This window comes from Cordyceps fumosorosea (genome assembly GCF_001636725.1).
Source record: "Cordyceps fumosorosea ARSEF 2679 chromosome Unknown scaffold_20, whole genome shotgun sequence".
Classification (NCBI taxonomy): Eukaryota; Fungi; Ascomycota; class Sordariomycetes; order Hypocreales; family Cordycipitaceae; genus Cordyceps; species Cordyceps fumosorosea.
In genome coordinates this window covers 122,802-135,173 of record NW_017387320.1, presented here as the reverse complement: position 1 = coordinate 135,173, position 12,372 = coordinate 122,802, and the positions used below count along the sequence as shown (strand labels likewise).

Below are 12,372 nucleotides of genomic sequence, written 5' to 3'. Positions count from 1 at the left end.
TTAATGTGTTTGTCGGGAAGGCGTCGAATCTTGTACAACATTTTGCATGGATCTTGGAGGACAAAAAGGCAAGTAAATGGGGTATGTAATCTCTATATCACGATGTATGGCCGCTAGGTGACTGGGGACGATTTTGTATTGACTTTTAGATCTAACGGCCTGTGCCAATGGAATGAATTTTGGAATAGACAAAAGTATTTTACAATCTGATAATGTGGTAAGTAGTGAAAAGAGATACGTTGCTTCATGACTGCTTCCGTGAAGGTGACTCTTGAGGAGAGCATGAAACGGTACACAATATCCTTGAACACGCTCTGTCTAGACTTTCGCAAGATGACCAATATTTTGCTCGTCTCGCTGAATCTTGTTGGTGGAGGAGGTAATTTGGTCGCTGTGGTTTGACATCATCGTTGTCTGGCCGGTCCTCGTCATGCCACTTATACGCTAGACAACATGTTGGGGAACCTTTTCGTGATTCAACTACTTATTTGCAAGTTTAAAAATGCTAATTAATGCTCATCTTCAGCCCCCCTACTAATGCAAGCTCTCTCATTTAGCAATCGGCGCCACGGCCCTGTCACCCGTAAAGCTCTCCCTCCTGCGGTCTCGCACCCCAGCCCTGGCCATCTCCTCTGCCAACGCCTCCGCGTGCCTCACCCGAAAGTCCCCGGACAGCGCCGGCATCACATACCTCAGCACCCCGTCCGCCAGCTCCTCCACCTGCCTGCCTTTGCCCTCCATCCACAGGTGCCTCACCAGCGCGCCCCTGCACCCGTGCTCCTCCTTCGTCCACGGCGACCCGTTCGCCTCCGCGCACGGCACCGCCCTCACATCCCCCTCCCTCGCAAACTGGTACCTTCCCACGAAGCTGACCAGCGCCGCCTGCTCGTGCGGCCATTCATACGCGAAGCGCCGACACCCCTCAAACTCCTCCCCCGTCGGGCAGCGCAGCCAGGCGTCGAGGAGGTCGTGGGTGCGGGTGCTGTTCTGGGCGACGACGAAGCCCGTGTTGAGGTAGCGCGCGCCGTCCGGGTCCGTGTTGAAGGGCTTGTCCGGGTCGGCGGCGAGGAGCAGGCAGGTGGCGGCGTCGTGCTGCCAGTGGTTGAGGAGCCACTCGAGCGGGAGGGCGGGGTACCGGAAGACGGCGTCCTGATCGAGGAAGACGACGAGGTCGTGGGAGAGGAGGGCGTGCTTGATGGCGGGGACCTTGCTCCAGGTGTGCGACCAGTCGGCGACGGGCGCGACGCGGAGCAGCTGGTAGTCGTAGCCGTGGATGCGGGCTGCGGCATGTTAGAGAGGTAAAGCACGTTTTTCTGACGGGAACGGGGGGACGCACAGTAGAGGTAGTGGCTGAGCATGCCGGAGGACATGGCGTCGGGGTGCGGCCACTTGACGCCGGACTCGCTGAGGAGCTCGCCGTCGTTGGTGAAGGGCCGCGTGTCCGCGTCGAGGATCAGCACGCGCCGGCCGAGGCTCTTCTTGTAGAACGGCTCGCCGGTCGTGCGGAAGACCTCGCCCGTCTCGTCGGTGAAGTTCTCCGCCGTGATCGGGTGCACGTACGGCCTGTACAGGGCCTCGATGAGGTCGCCGAGGAGATGATTCGCCTCTGTCGCCGGCCCCGAGCGGTGGCCGCTGGCGAGTCTCCGCACGGCGGCACCCGGGTCGAGGTATGTCGACGCGAGGAGGACGCAGAAGAAGACGAAGACGGCGAGCGGTATGTAGATTGACCGCCTTACCCGCTGGTAGACGAAGATGAGGCTGCTCATGATGACGGGATGATGTGTTAGTGGAGTGAGGGCATCGCGGGGATCAGACGGAAGGTTGAAGAGTAGACTCTAGTTTACAGGGTCGACAGACTAAGAGGAATCAAGATTGAAAAGGTATCCATTCTACTTTGACGCGTGAGAGGCGCCCTACGTGGGTGAGTTATTTGGTACAAGAGTCAAGACCTGAAGACGGCTGACCCGGGGCGACATTCCTACCGATTTCGCTAGTTTATGGGGGATGCCGTTCATCTAGGCTGATTCAGAGTTTCCCGTAGCCTCGTTTTCCACAGCTCAAACAGACTAGCGCTAGGAGACTTTCACCGGGCAAGGTTAGGCCATTCCTCTCCTCTCAGCTTCACAACGGGCCGCCCTTGACAAGTGTGGGCTGCAAGCATCAGGCGGTATTTCAGGTGGTATTTCAGGCGGCTCGCTCGGGGTCCTTGTCTGTGATTCATCCCTGTAGCGGGAGATGTGACATGATAAGTCATGACAGCCTGAAAACGGATGGCTCGGTGGCTTTGCACTGAATCATTGTAAGTTTGTAGACGGACTGGCCATCCCGGAAACATGATGGGTGATGAAGGGAGTTGATGAAGGGAGAGTGGCAGCCTCAACCCAGACTGACCGATTCGGCCGAAGCTGGACGGGTTCATCAAGGCAAAAGCTAAGATGCCTAAAAACAAACAAGCTTGCTAGATCCTCACTTCTACAGCAAGCTTCGTATCTTCTGGTCCCCTTCCCGTTGTGTTGGTGGCCGCCGGATCGGGCTAGAGCCGGATCACGACTTTAAACGGTGCGGGCTACATACAGGCTTTCTCGGCTATTTTGGCCTTTGGGGAAATTCCCTGTTCCTGGAAAAGACGCGCCTGCGAGAAAAGATGCCATTCTCGCAGGGGCAAGGCTGAAATTAAAATACCATGCTTGTTGGTGATGGCTTGGTCAGAAGCATGTCGGATTTGAGACGATGCGACGCTGGCTGAGCACCCCTCATTCCGCTGCCAGTCAGTCGTCAGTACCAGATCCTCCGTGCCTAATGACATTAAGGTGCTTGTCACGATTTAGATGAAGTGGTTGAAATTTTGAGCTTTTCTTAAAAAATGATAGTGTAATAATACTCAACTGTCTAAGGGTACTATTGAAGCAATAGTGCTGTCCTTTGCAGCCACAAAGCGGTAGGGCTCCCTTGCTTCGTCATGGCACACAAAAGCTGACCATCCCTTCTCGTCCAAGCCACAAGTTTATAGGTAATTATTTATTTAAGCTCATACTCATCGTCAAAATCAGCCTCCGTAATCGGTTGCTCATGCGCAACACCACGCCGTTTCTTCTCTCTTTCATCACCACAGACTCTGTCCTCCTTGCAGCCCATCGGCGCCTCCCTTCTCCAGCGCGCATATTGAGCCGCGCCTCTCGACACCGCATATTGAATGGGAAAGGCTCCAGGAATCAGCACCGTGAGATTGTCGGCCATGAAGAAGTCACCGTAATGTGTCAGTGCCTTCCGCAGGGCGTGCATAAACTCCGGTCGCGTGGAATCCTCACTCAATAGAAAGACGCTGGTCGGCAGGGAGAACCGGTTCTTGTGGACAAAGTCTATCAAAACCTCTTGGACATATCTCCAAAAGTCGTCTGGTGACTCGGAAAAGTGAAGCGAGTCAATTCCGGCGTGCGGGTCGAGGGTGTGGCCTTGGATTGACTGCTCCCAGTCGAACGACCCCCGCACATCAGCAATCTGAAGGCTAAGGTCCGTGGATGCAAGTCGAACGGTGAGCAAAGTCTCCTCGGGAAACGTCTTCTCTTCTTCCCAGCACTGAAAAAGGTCCTTGTAGTGACGGCACAAGCCCCGGCCGCGAGCCGCGTATGCTGCATAGGGATCCATGAGAAGAGGAGGGTACAACCCAGCTTCCACATTGTCGCTCCTTGTCCAAGATTCAAGGCCAATATGGATGAGAGCATCTTCCAGATCTTCTAGTCGCAGGCCGAGGATCGGGGCCAGGGAGATGGCAACAAAGCTGGTGTCCTGTCCTGGCAGGCGTTTCTGTGTGGCGCGCCGAAGCTGGGCAAGATGGCGGGCGATAATGCCAACCTCGGGAGTGGCCGGTCGACCGAAGCGCTTATTCATGTTTCGGCGCATCCTTTCCATGCGAGTAAGAGGCGGCGGGTAGGGGCCGTCAGCTTTACTCAACATCAGGGAGCTGTATTCCGGCTCCGTTGCGATTTCGGCAATATCCAGAACGGTACCGTTGTAGAGGTGCGCAGAAACGGTTCTTTCTGTATGTCAGCTCGGCCCAGTGCAAAGGTTCTGTGACTTATACCCACCCAGTGGCTGGAGAAAGTCCGAATCCTATGCCCGGTGCGTCGTGCTGGGCGACTGAAAGACAACCAGAGCACCGCGGAAACGGATCATGATGGACGGCATAGACCAGAAGAGGCTGGAGGAAGGTGAAGAGAATTGCTTTGAGCACCATCGTAATCCTACAATTTAGTAAGATATTGCGAGGATGTAGGTCGATAGGTGAGCCTTTCTTTTGTGTGTCTGTCAAGGTTGGTGAGTTGTGGTGACGGCTGTGTTGATGTTTGTTCGCGGCCTTGTACTGCCAGGCAGGTGCGAGCGGACTAAACAGGTGATGCTTGCTGGTGACTTTAGGATACCTTTCGCTACAATAAATACCACTTTTCTCCAGAAAAACCCCTTGCTCTGTTATTTTGCTCTGGAACCTGACAGTATTTTAGCAAAGCATACAGTCTATGCTAGATGCATTGTAGGCACTACGGCGTATGGACAAGATGAATTTCGAATGCGCAGCATAGCGGCTGGAAGCTAGCGAACAACCCAGATGCCGATACTGTAGGCAAAAATGTAGATAAAAAGAACCCCAACCAACATACTATCCACTGAATATGTCCAGCAATTTGTGTCATTAGTCCTAATAATGGGTTCGGACCAAGGATATTAATAAAGCTGGGTGGCTCGCGCCGCACACCACATGCACCCTTTCTACATGGGGGTTGAAGGCCAGTGTTGTTTTCAGCTCATGCGGCCTTAGTAGTAGTGGAATAAATACAAGCAGAAACTAAAATAATAAGTAATTAACCCCCTCTCCTATTTTCTCTATTATTCTACCTATAACCTTTACGAGATCGAACTTGCTATTTGTACTGGTATTTATCCCTAGCGCCTGTATCAATTATCCACACTACGCATGCATAAAATATGCAGGGGTCGGAAAATTGTCAAGGCATAGACACAATGCGAATTGAGATTGTGCCTGCCGCTTTTATGCCAACTGGACATTGATGGCACAACTTTACATCTGTCTTCGCTTCGGCATCACACTGCATAACATTCTTCGTAGCTCAACCATTCTTACAGCTCTACCTTGCCGATGCTATCCGTATGACATGTCTTACTGATCGAGATAATACGACATCGTATCTGCAGTATCCTTGCTCCGGGGAGGGGCCGCGCGCTGCGGACCTTGGATGTCGCGCCCTGGCCTCTTCGCCCTTGAACAACGCCTCGCCGATTGATTTTCTCTGACAACCGCTGTTCCCCGGCATTCCCCGGAGTATTCCCATGCCAAGCGAGCCTCCTAAAATAACACAACAATACCCGGTTTTCTGAGCCCATGGCGCGTTCTCTAGTCAGGGCCATTCTGCACTAAAAACGCCCGATCGTCGCCTTGACCCCCCCCGAGCACCAACCTTATTGGTAGGTACCTGAGAGCCTGTTGCATTCCAGTCCTTCACGTCCTTCGCTTTCAGACAGGAAGAGCTGTTTACGAAAACGCGTTATTGGTACTTGATCCGAGACAAAAGAGACGAAATAGCTGCTTTCGCTGTTGCACGCGGAAGCTTAGGGCAATCCAATCACAAGCAAGTGTGTATTGTCACAGAAAGACAGAGCGTTGAACTATAACCCGCAGCTACCAGGATTAATGCAGGGGTATTCCGCTTCGCCGCTCCTTGCAGATCGCCACTCCGGCCCTAATGGAGGGACTTTTGTTCCTTTTGAGTACAACTCTCCGAACCGTTGTGCCTGCAGAGCTTTCTTGCTTCGACACGATTTCTCGCTGCTGCTTCGGTGGCCCTCTTCTTCGGTGCGCGCCGACCCGACCGGTTGATTACACCACTGCGTACCAAGTTCGCCGTCGCAGCTCTTCAACATGTTCAAAACGGTCGCGCTGGCCATGCTGGCCATTGCTGGGCCGCAGGGTGGCTCTATTTCCGGCTTCTGGTACTCCATGATGGATCACGTCGGAGCACCGCGAGGCTATGCCCCGAATATCGAGGATGCCGGCAAGTACAATGTCTACGTCGCTGTCAAGCCTGGTGACGGCGCCGGTATCCAGGACGCCATTACCTCTGCGCCCGGCGGTCAGCGCAACAAGCAATGGCTGGCCTCTCAACCTCGGGTACCTACCTATATCACGCGACTTATAACACCCGCCGCCGCGACTAACCGACGCCTAGGTTGTATACATTCCTCCTGGAACCTACGAGATTAGCAAGACTCTTTTCATGGAAACCGACACTGTTCTCATGGGAGACGCGATAGCCGTAAGGTCACGAGCTCGGCATTATTGTGTGCGAAGCGCCCACTGACTCGCTATAGCCTCCAATTATCAAGGCTGCAAAAGGATTCAGCGACGGAGTTTTGGTCAATGGTAAAGCTTGTCGCTCTACTTGTCTAAACGATACGATGCTTATCACATGGCACAGCACAGGACCCTTCCACCAAAGAAAAAGGCGAAAATTCCTTCGCCATCAGCTTGAAGAACCTCATCTTGGATACCACAGCTGTCGATGGAGGTCAAAACTTTACAGCTCTGTACTGGGGAGTGGCGCAAGTCTCTCAGCTTCAAAACGTCAAGATCCAGATGCCCAGTCCAAACAATGGCCAGGGTCACAGCGGTATCAGGCTCGGCCGAGGCTCTACCCTGGCACTTGCCGATGTCCGCATCGAAAACGGCCAGGCAAGTCTATCAGCTTTCTCAAATCGTTTTCATCTGCTAATATGCAATAGAATGGCATCTGGCACGATAGCCATCAGCAGGCGCTGTACAAGAATATTCACTTCTACCAAAATGAGGTCGGCATGCTTATCTCCGGCGGCAACACCATCAGCCTATTGGCGCCAATCTTCGACAATGTCAAGACTGGTATTGAAAATACCGGCGGAAGCCCATTCGTCGGCATCATCGACGGCAAATCGATCAACTCCGGCGTGACATTTTCCTCGACCGTCCACCCGTCCATCCTCATACAAAACCTCGAGACCGACAACAAGGCCGATATCGTGAAGCTTCCTGAGGGCACTGAGCTCACGGCTGCCAGCCACATCGATAACTTTTCCTACGGAAACACGGTCGACCGCGATCCCATCTACGGTGCGACGGCTGGCGCCAACAAGCTTTCCAGTGTCGCAGCTCCTGGCGGTCGTATCCCCTCTATCACAGTGCCCAATTTCGCCAACAATACGGTCTCAGACTTTATCAATGTCAAGGACCCCAAGCAGAATGGAGGTTACACTGTCAAGGGTGACGGGACGCTCGACGAGGCTGATACTCTCAACAAAGTCCTCGCATACGCAGCCTCCAAGAAGAAGATTGCCTACTTTCCGTATGGCGACTACCGTGTAGAGTCTACTCTCGTTATTCCTGTTGGCTCACAGATCGTCGGCGAGGCATGGTCTACCATCTCTGGTGGTGGAAAGTTTTTCAAGGATGCTTCCAACCCAAAGCCCATTGTCCAGGTGGGCAAAGAGGGTGACGTTGGCGTTGCGCAAATCCAAGATATGCGCTTCACCGTCTCAGAGGTGCTCCCTGGTGCCATCATTGTCCAGTTCCAGGCTGCCGGATCCGCCCCGGGCGATGTCGCGCTCTTCAACTCTCTCATTACCGTCGGCGGCACCAGAGGCGCTCCCGGACTTACCGACTCTTGCAAAGATCCCAGCAACCCCTGCCAAGGCGCATACCTAGGCTTGCATTTCACGAAATCTTCGTCGGCCTATGTCGAGAATGTTTGGAACTGGGTGGCTGACCACATCACGGAGGACTTTGACGGAGGCTCCAGCATCTCGGGCAAGGGTGGCGCGCTCGTTGAATCGACCAAGGGCACGTGGCTCCACGCACTCGGAAGCGAGCACTGGTGGCTCTACCAGCTTAACCTGCGATCCGCCGAGAACGTTGTCGTGACGCTCCTGCAAAGCGAGACCAACTACGAACAGGGAGACAATGCGAAGAAGCTCGTGCCGGCCCCGTGGAAGCCCGACGTGGACGGCTGGGGAGATCCCGACTTTTCATGGTGCAAGCATGACGATGCGCGGTGCCGCATGGGCTTTGCAAACTTCATCCACGGTGGCTCTGATATCTCATACTACGGCTCCGCGTCGTGGGCGTTCTTCAGCGGCCCGGGATACCAGGACTGCGCCGGCCGCTTTCAGTGCCAAAAAGTGCAGCACTGGATCGAAAAGACGCCAAAGAACCTGCAGCTGTATGGCCTGTGCTCCAAGGATACCACGACGGCGTTGCGCCTCGGCGATGGCACCAAGATTGGCGCCGAGGGCAAGTTTGAGGGGGGCTGGAATCCCGGGGCAAACATCGGTCGTTATACGGGCTGAAGCCGAACAGGCTTGATCTAATATCTTTTCTTCTGGGTATATAATTACGAAAGTCATGTCTATATCGAAGCTTTACGAGTATTAATGCTGAACACTGGATTTACAATGAAGCACTGTCCACTCACGAGTCATTTTGGACTCCGTAGAAGAGTGTTAGTATGAGCACTGCCTATACGGCTAACCCTCTCATCTGGGGCTTTTGCCATGTGCTGCTGGTGGGCTTTCTTGTAAGCGACATCCGGGTGGGCACATGCACTTTTAGAAAGCTGGCCTCTCTTGCCTATATCCCACTGGGAATGAGGGGAGGGCTTATAAATCTAGAGTTCACCACTTCTCGGCCAATGTGTCTGTAGGCTAGATTAACGCATTAGTGCAAATCTGAATAATATCCCTTGCACTAAATCTTATACAACTATCCTGTTATCCCTCCCCTCTAACAGTCGAGATGTCTTGACCATCCCTCGCCGCCCAGGATCAAAGAGTCTCTACTTTTTTCAAAATAGCTTTAGAATGCCCTACGTTGTCTCTAGTGTACTTCAAATTCAGCATCACGTTGCAATAATAAAGCATCTATTCGCGACTTCTAGCTGCATACATAAAAGCCTGGATAAACCTGTAACCCAGCAATCCTGCTTCCAGTTGACCTTGTTCCGAACAGCGGCTAGTCGTTAGTAACAATCAGACGAAAACGGACCCCTAGCAGGCCACCACAATCTGGTCTATTGAGCTCTCTTCTCAACCGCCGTATTAGCCATTACACAGCCAGCTGTTCCACGGAACTCCTAAACTTCGAGCCATGATTCGACAGCATTCAGCCGACAGCCAAGCCCGATGCAAAGCCGGCGGTCCATTAGTTGCGGCTCACTCTAACGGCGTGCCTTCCCCGGAGGACCGATACCGAAGTCGGCGGGGTTGATAACTCCATTATCGTTGAATCCCGAAGGCGGCTGGGAGGGGGGGTTCACCGGGGCGAAGGTGCTAGGATCGATCAGTCCACCAAACCGATCTGGGTCGTCGCCGAAGGCTCTCTTAGTCTTCCCCGGAGGGGGTCCGATACCAAAGTCGGCAGGGTTGATAACTCCATTATCGTTGAATCCCGAAGGCGGCTGGGAGGGGGGGTTCACCGGGGCGAAGGTGCTAGGATCGATCAGTCCACCAAACCGATCTGGGTCGTCGCCGAAGGCTCTCTTAGTCTTCCCCGGAGGGGGTCCGATACCGAAGTCGGCGGGGTTGATAACTCCATTATCGTTAAATCCTGAGGAAGGCGGCTGGGAAGGGGGGTTCACCGGGGCAAAGGTGCTAGGATCGATCAGTCCACCAAAGCGATCCGGGTCGTCGCCGAAGGCTCTCTTAGTCTTCCCCGGAGGGGGTCCGATACCAAAGTCGGCAGGGTTGATAACTCCATTATCGTTGAATCCCGAAGGCGGCTGGGAGGGGGGGTTCACCGGGGCGAAGGTGCTAGGATCGATCAGTCCACCGAAGCGATCCGGGTCGTCGCCGAAGGCTCGCTTTATTTTGGACTCAGGGACGCCCCCGACAGGTTGCGCAGGGTCTCTCTTCGCCACGGGACCAGCCGCGACGAATCCAACAAAAGCAGTAGTAAGAGCAACTGAGAACTTCATTTTAGAGTAAGTATAAAAACAGGATGCGGAATAGGAATGTAGATGAGTGTTGTTTATTATTGCAACTAATTACAGACACAGGCAAAAGCGGCTATATATACTCAACAACGATGAACATCACCAGGGACCAAATATCTGTGCCAGTCGCACCTTGGTCTCCCTCTTACTACGAGGATTTATGCTAGCGATAGCCCTAACACACCCTCGCTCACGTGCATGATGAGTATCGAGTCAGCACGAATGCCCGCATAAAATTTATGTGTCGCTTGAAAATTATGCAATTCCTACATTGGTATGTATCAGAATTACCTAGCTACTGTGTGTGGCGGGCGCACGCGAGCCGGAGTATGCCTGCGATCGTATCGCGGACCTGCCGTACGTTGTACATAAGCGCCCGTTACAGACTTGTCATTCGGCTACGTCATCCCTGAAGAACGGCATTGCAGAAAGAGTTGACATCTGCGGCCAGCGCCGTTTCCAAGTACTTGGCAGATGCCGCGCGCATATTTCGTGCTATGTATGTACAGTAGGTCGGCCCGCTTGCCATAGGTCTTACCGCCCGCTTCCTTTTCTTCAGGCACCTCTTCGTCCGACCGTGTGTCATCGTCGCCATACACAGACCGGTAATACGGGACAGCCTGACTTGAAATGTCAAACAAGTCAATCGGGCCGCTTGACTCGCACTTTGGCAACACGTCCCGATCCGAAGGGCAACAGCTTAGCTAACGGCCATCGCGACGGAGCAACCCCAGGTCTGAACCAAGGAGCCCAGCATAATCTAACTCCACACTCAACGGCTGGCCGATGTCGAGATTATGAGCTGCGTTTTACCTACAATCCAGGAAGGGAAATTTTGGCGAAAAGCTGGGGACCCTTTGCGGCTCAATTGTGACGACAGGATGGAGGGAGTGCCGCGACGCATTTCCCTAATAAAATCGGCTTCAAGCAATGATCGGGGTCACAGGATGCCACTTGACGATAACATGTCAGGCTCTAAAGTCGACAGGATGATGACCTGTTTCAACATCACGTCCTCCATCCTGCCCTCCATCCTGCCCTCCATCCTGCCCTCCATCCTGCCCTCCATCCTGCTCCTCACCAAAGCCTCTAATTTTCCCTCTTGTTTCCGTGCGAAGGTTGAGACATGTAAGCACTTGGCCATTGTTCTTCATGTTCATCTCCATAATTGTCTTGCCGTTTCGCATGTCCATCATTACGATTGACAACTACACTGCTCAACAGAGAGGAATTATGCGTGCCACTCTGTAACGGGACGCAACCGGCGCATTAGTTGGTTACTCCAGTTGTAACACGCATGCTTTAAAGTCGGCGGTGGCAAAGGACCTTTTGTGCTCCCCAGCGACCAGGACGTGTTTATACTCAAATCGGCCCTTCCTTCGTTTCGACCGCTGAAAGAAGATGTCCATCTGGGCCGTCCGCTTTTTGAACTCGGTCGCGCTTCTGTTGGCATACAGAATATATTGCGCCCCAGCCAAGGCTCCCTCCTCCAGCCCCTATCAATTATGCTGGAGAGGATTGGCCCCCAATTCGATTTGTCAGTGAGGGACAAGGCCAGGCAACACGCAGCCAGCGACAGGACAGGATAGAAACGTAAAACATATACAATCATATAGTCAGATACTACGCGTCCACTTCATTCACGATAGTCAATCCACCTTTTCTTTTTACGCCACATGTCGATGGGCAGTACCCCGTGCCGAGGTGACCACGCATTTATCAAGGCATCACAACGACAACAACGCCAACAAACGTGAGGCCATTATCAAGGCCGTAGTAGATGTGCCAGACATCATCGACACACAGGCCCGAGCTGGTCGAGTACGAGTTACCAGATCGGCGGCCGCCCATTCCATATATCCAAGCACCGGCGACAGATGGGCTGCGATGCGACGCGTGCCCGTACGTAGTGCGCACCGTCAAAGGTATGCAGGAGCATTTTCGGCAGCAACACGGATGGGTGAACGACAGAAAGGGTGAGTTTCCAACGCATGATGCAAAGAGACGTACTCCGTAGAGACACGAGAAAAAGGCCGCCAAGTTAGGTATCTCACGACCCAATGGTCCAAGGGCATGCTGTAGGCCACAGTAGGCATCTGTTTGAGCAGTAAGCCAGCTCAACCAACTCCCAATAGGGTGTGGCTCGGCCGCCGCCCAGGTTCTGTAGAGTTGCTGCAGCCACGGCGCGTAGAATGCAAATGATCCCTGACAAGGTGGACAGTGATCGCGGGCCTTCATTGTCTCTAGCTGGCTCCGGGTCCCAAAGTGGTGGGCGGCTCCGGGCTATACCGAGGCAGTTCGCCCTAGCCTACCCAAACAATTCCGACCAAAGTTGCAAAAAGGG

At 53.5% G+C, this 12,372-nt stretch overlaps 4 protein-coding genes across 4 annotated transcripts; 1 reads left to right on the top strand and 3 right to left on the bottom strand.

Moving 5' to 3' along the window:
- Positions 1–549: 549 nt before the first annotated feature.
- ISF_07120 (Galactosyl transferase) lies at positions 550–1,766 on the bottom strand (the record flags this gene model as incomplete). The annotated part of the gene is made up of 2 exons (XM_018850724.1): positions 550–1,280; positions 1,337–1,766. 2 exons carry the CDS (start codon positions 1,764–1,766, stop codon positions 550–552), a joined length of 1,161 nt encoding a protein of 386 aa, XP_018702001.1.
- Positions 1,767–3,018: 1,252 nt separating this feature from the next.
- On the bottom strand, positions 3,019–4,234 carry ISF_07119 (chitinase; the record flags this gene model as incomplete). Its single annotated transcript, XM_018850723.1, has 2 exons — positions 3,019–4,033; positions 4,086–4,234. The coding sequence occupies 2 exons, from the start codon at positions 4,232–4,234 to the stop codon at positions 3,019–3,021; spliced, it is 1,164 nt and encodes a 387-aa protein (XP_018702000.1).
- A 1,698-nt stretch (positions 4,235–5,932) lies between these two features.
- Positions 5,933–8,388, top strand: ISF_07118 (glucan endo-1,3-beta-glucosidase BGN13.1 precursor; the record flags this gene model as incomplete). The annotated part of the gene is made up of 5 exons (XM_018850722.1): positions 5,933–6,181; positions 6,240–6,326; positions 6,382–6,433; positions 6,489–6,721; positions 6,793–8,388. 5 exons carry the CDS (start codon positions 5,933–5,935, stop codon positions 8,386–8,388), a joined length of 2,217 nt encoding a protein of 738 aa, XP_018701999.1.
- An 866-nt stretch (positions 8,389–9,254) lies between these two features.
- ISF_07117 (hypothetical protein) lies at positions 9,255–10,010 on the bottom strand (the record flags this gene model as incomplete). Its single annotated transcript, XM_018850721.1, has 1 exon — positions 9,255–10,010. One exon carries the CDS (start codon positions 10,008–10,010, stop codon positions 9,255–9,257), a length of 756 nt encoding a protein of 251 aa, XP_018701998.1.
- Positions 10,011–12,372: the final 2,362 nt, after the last annotated feature.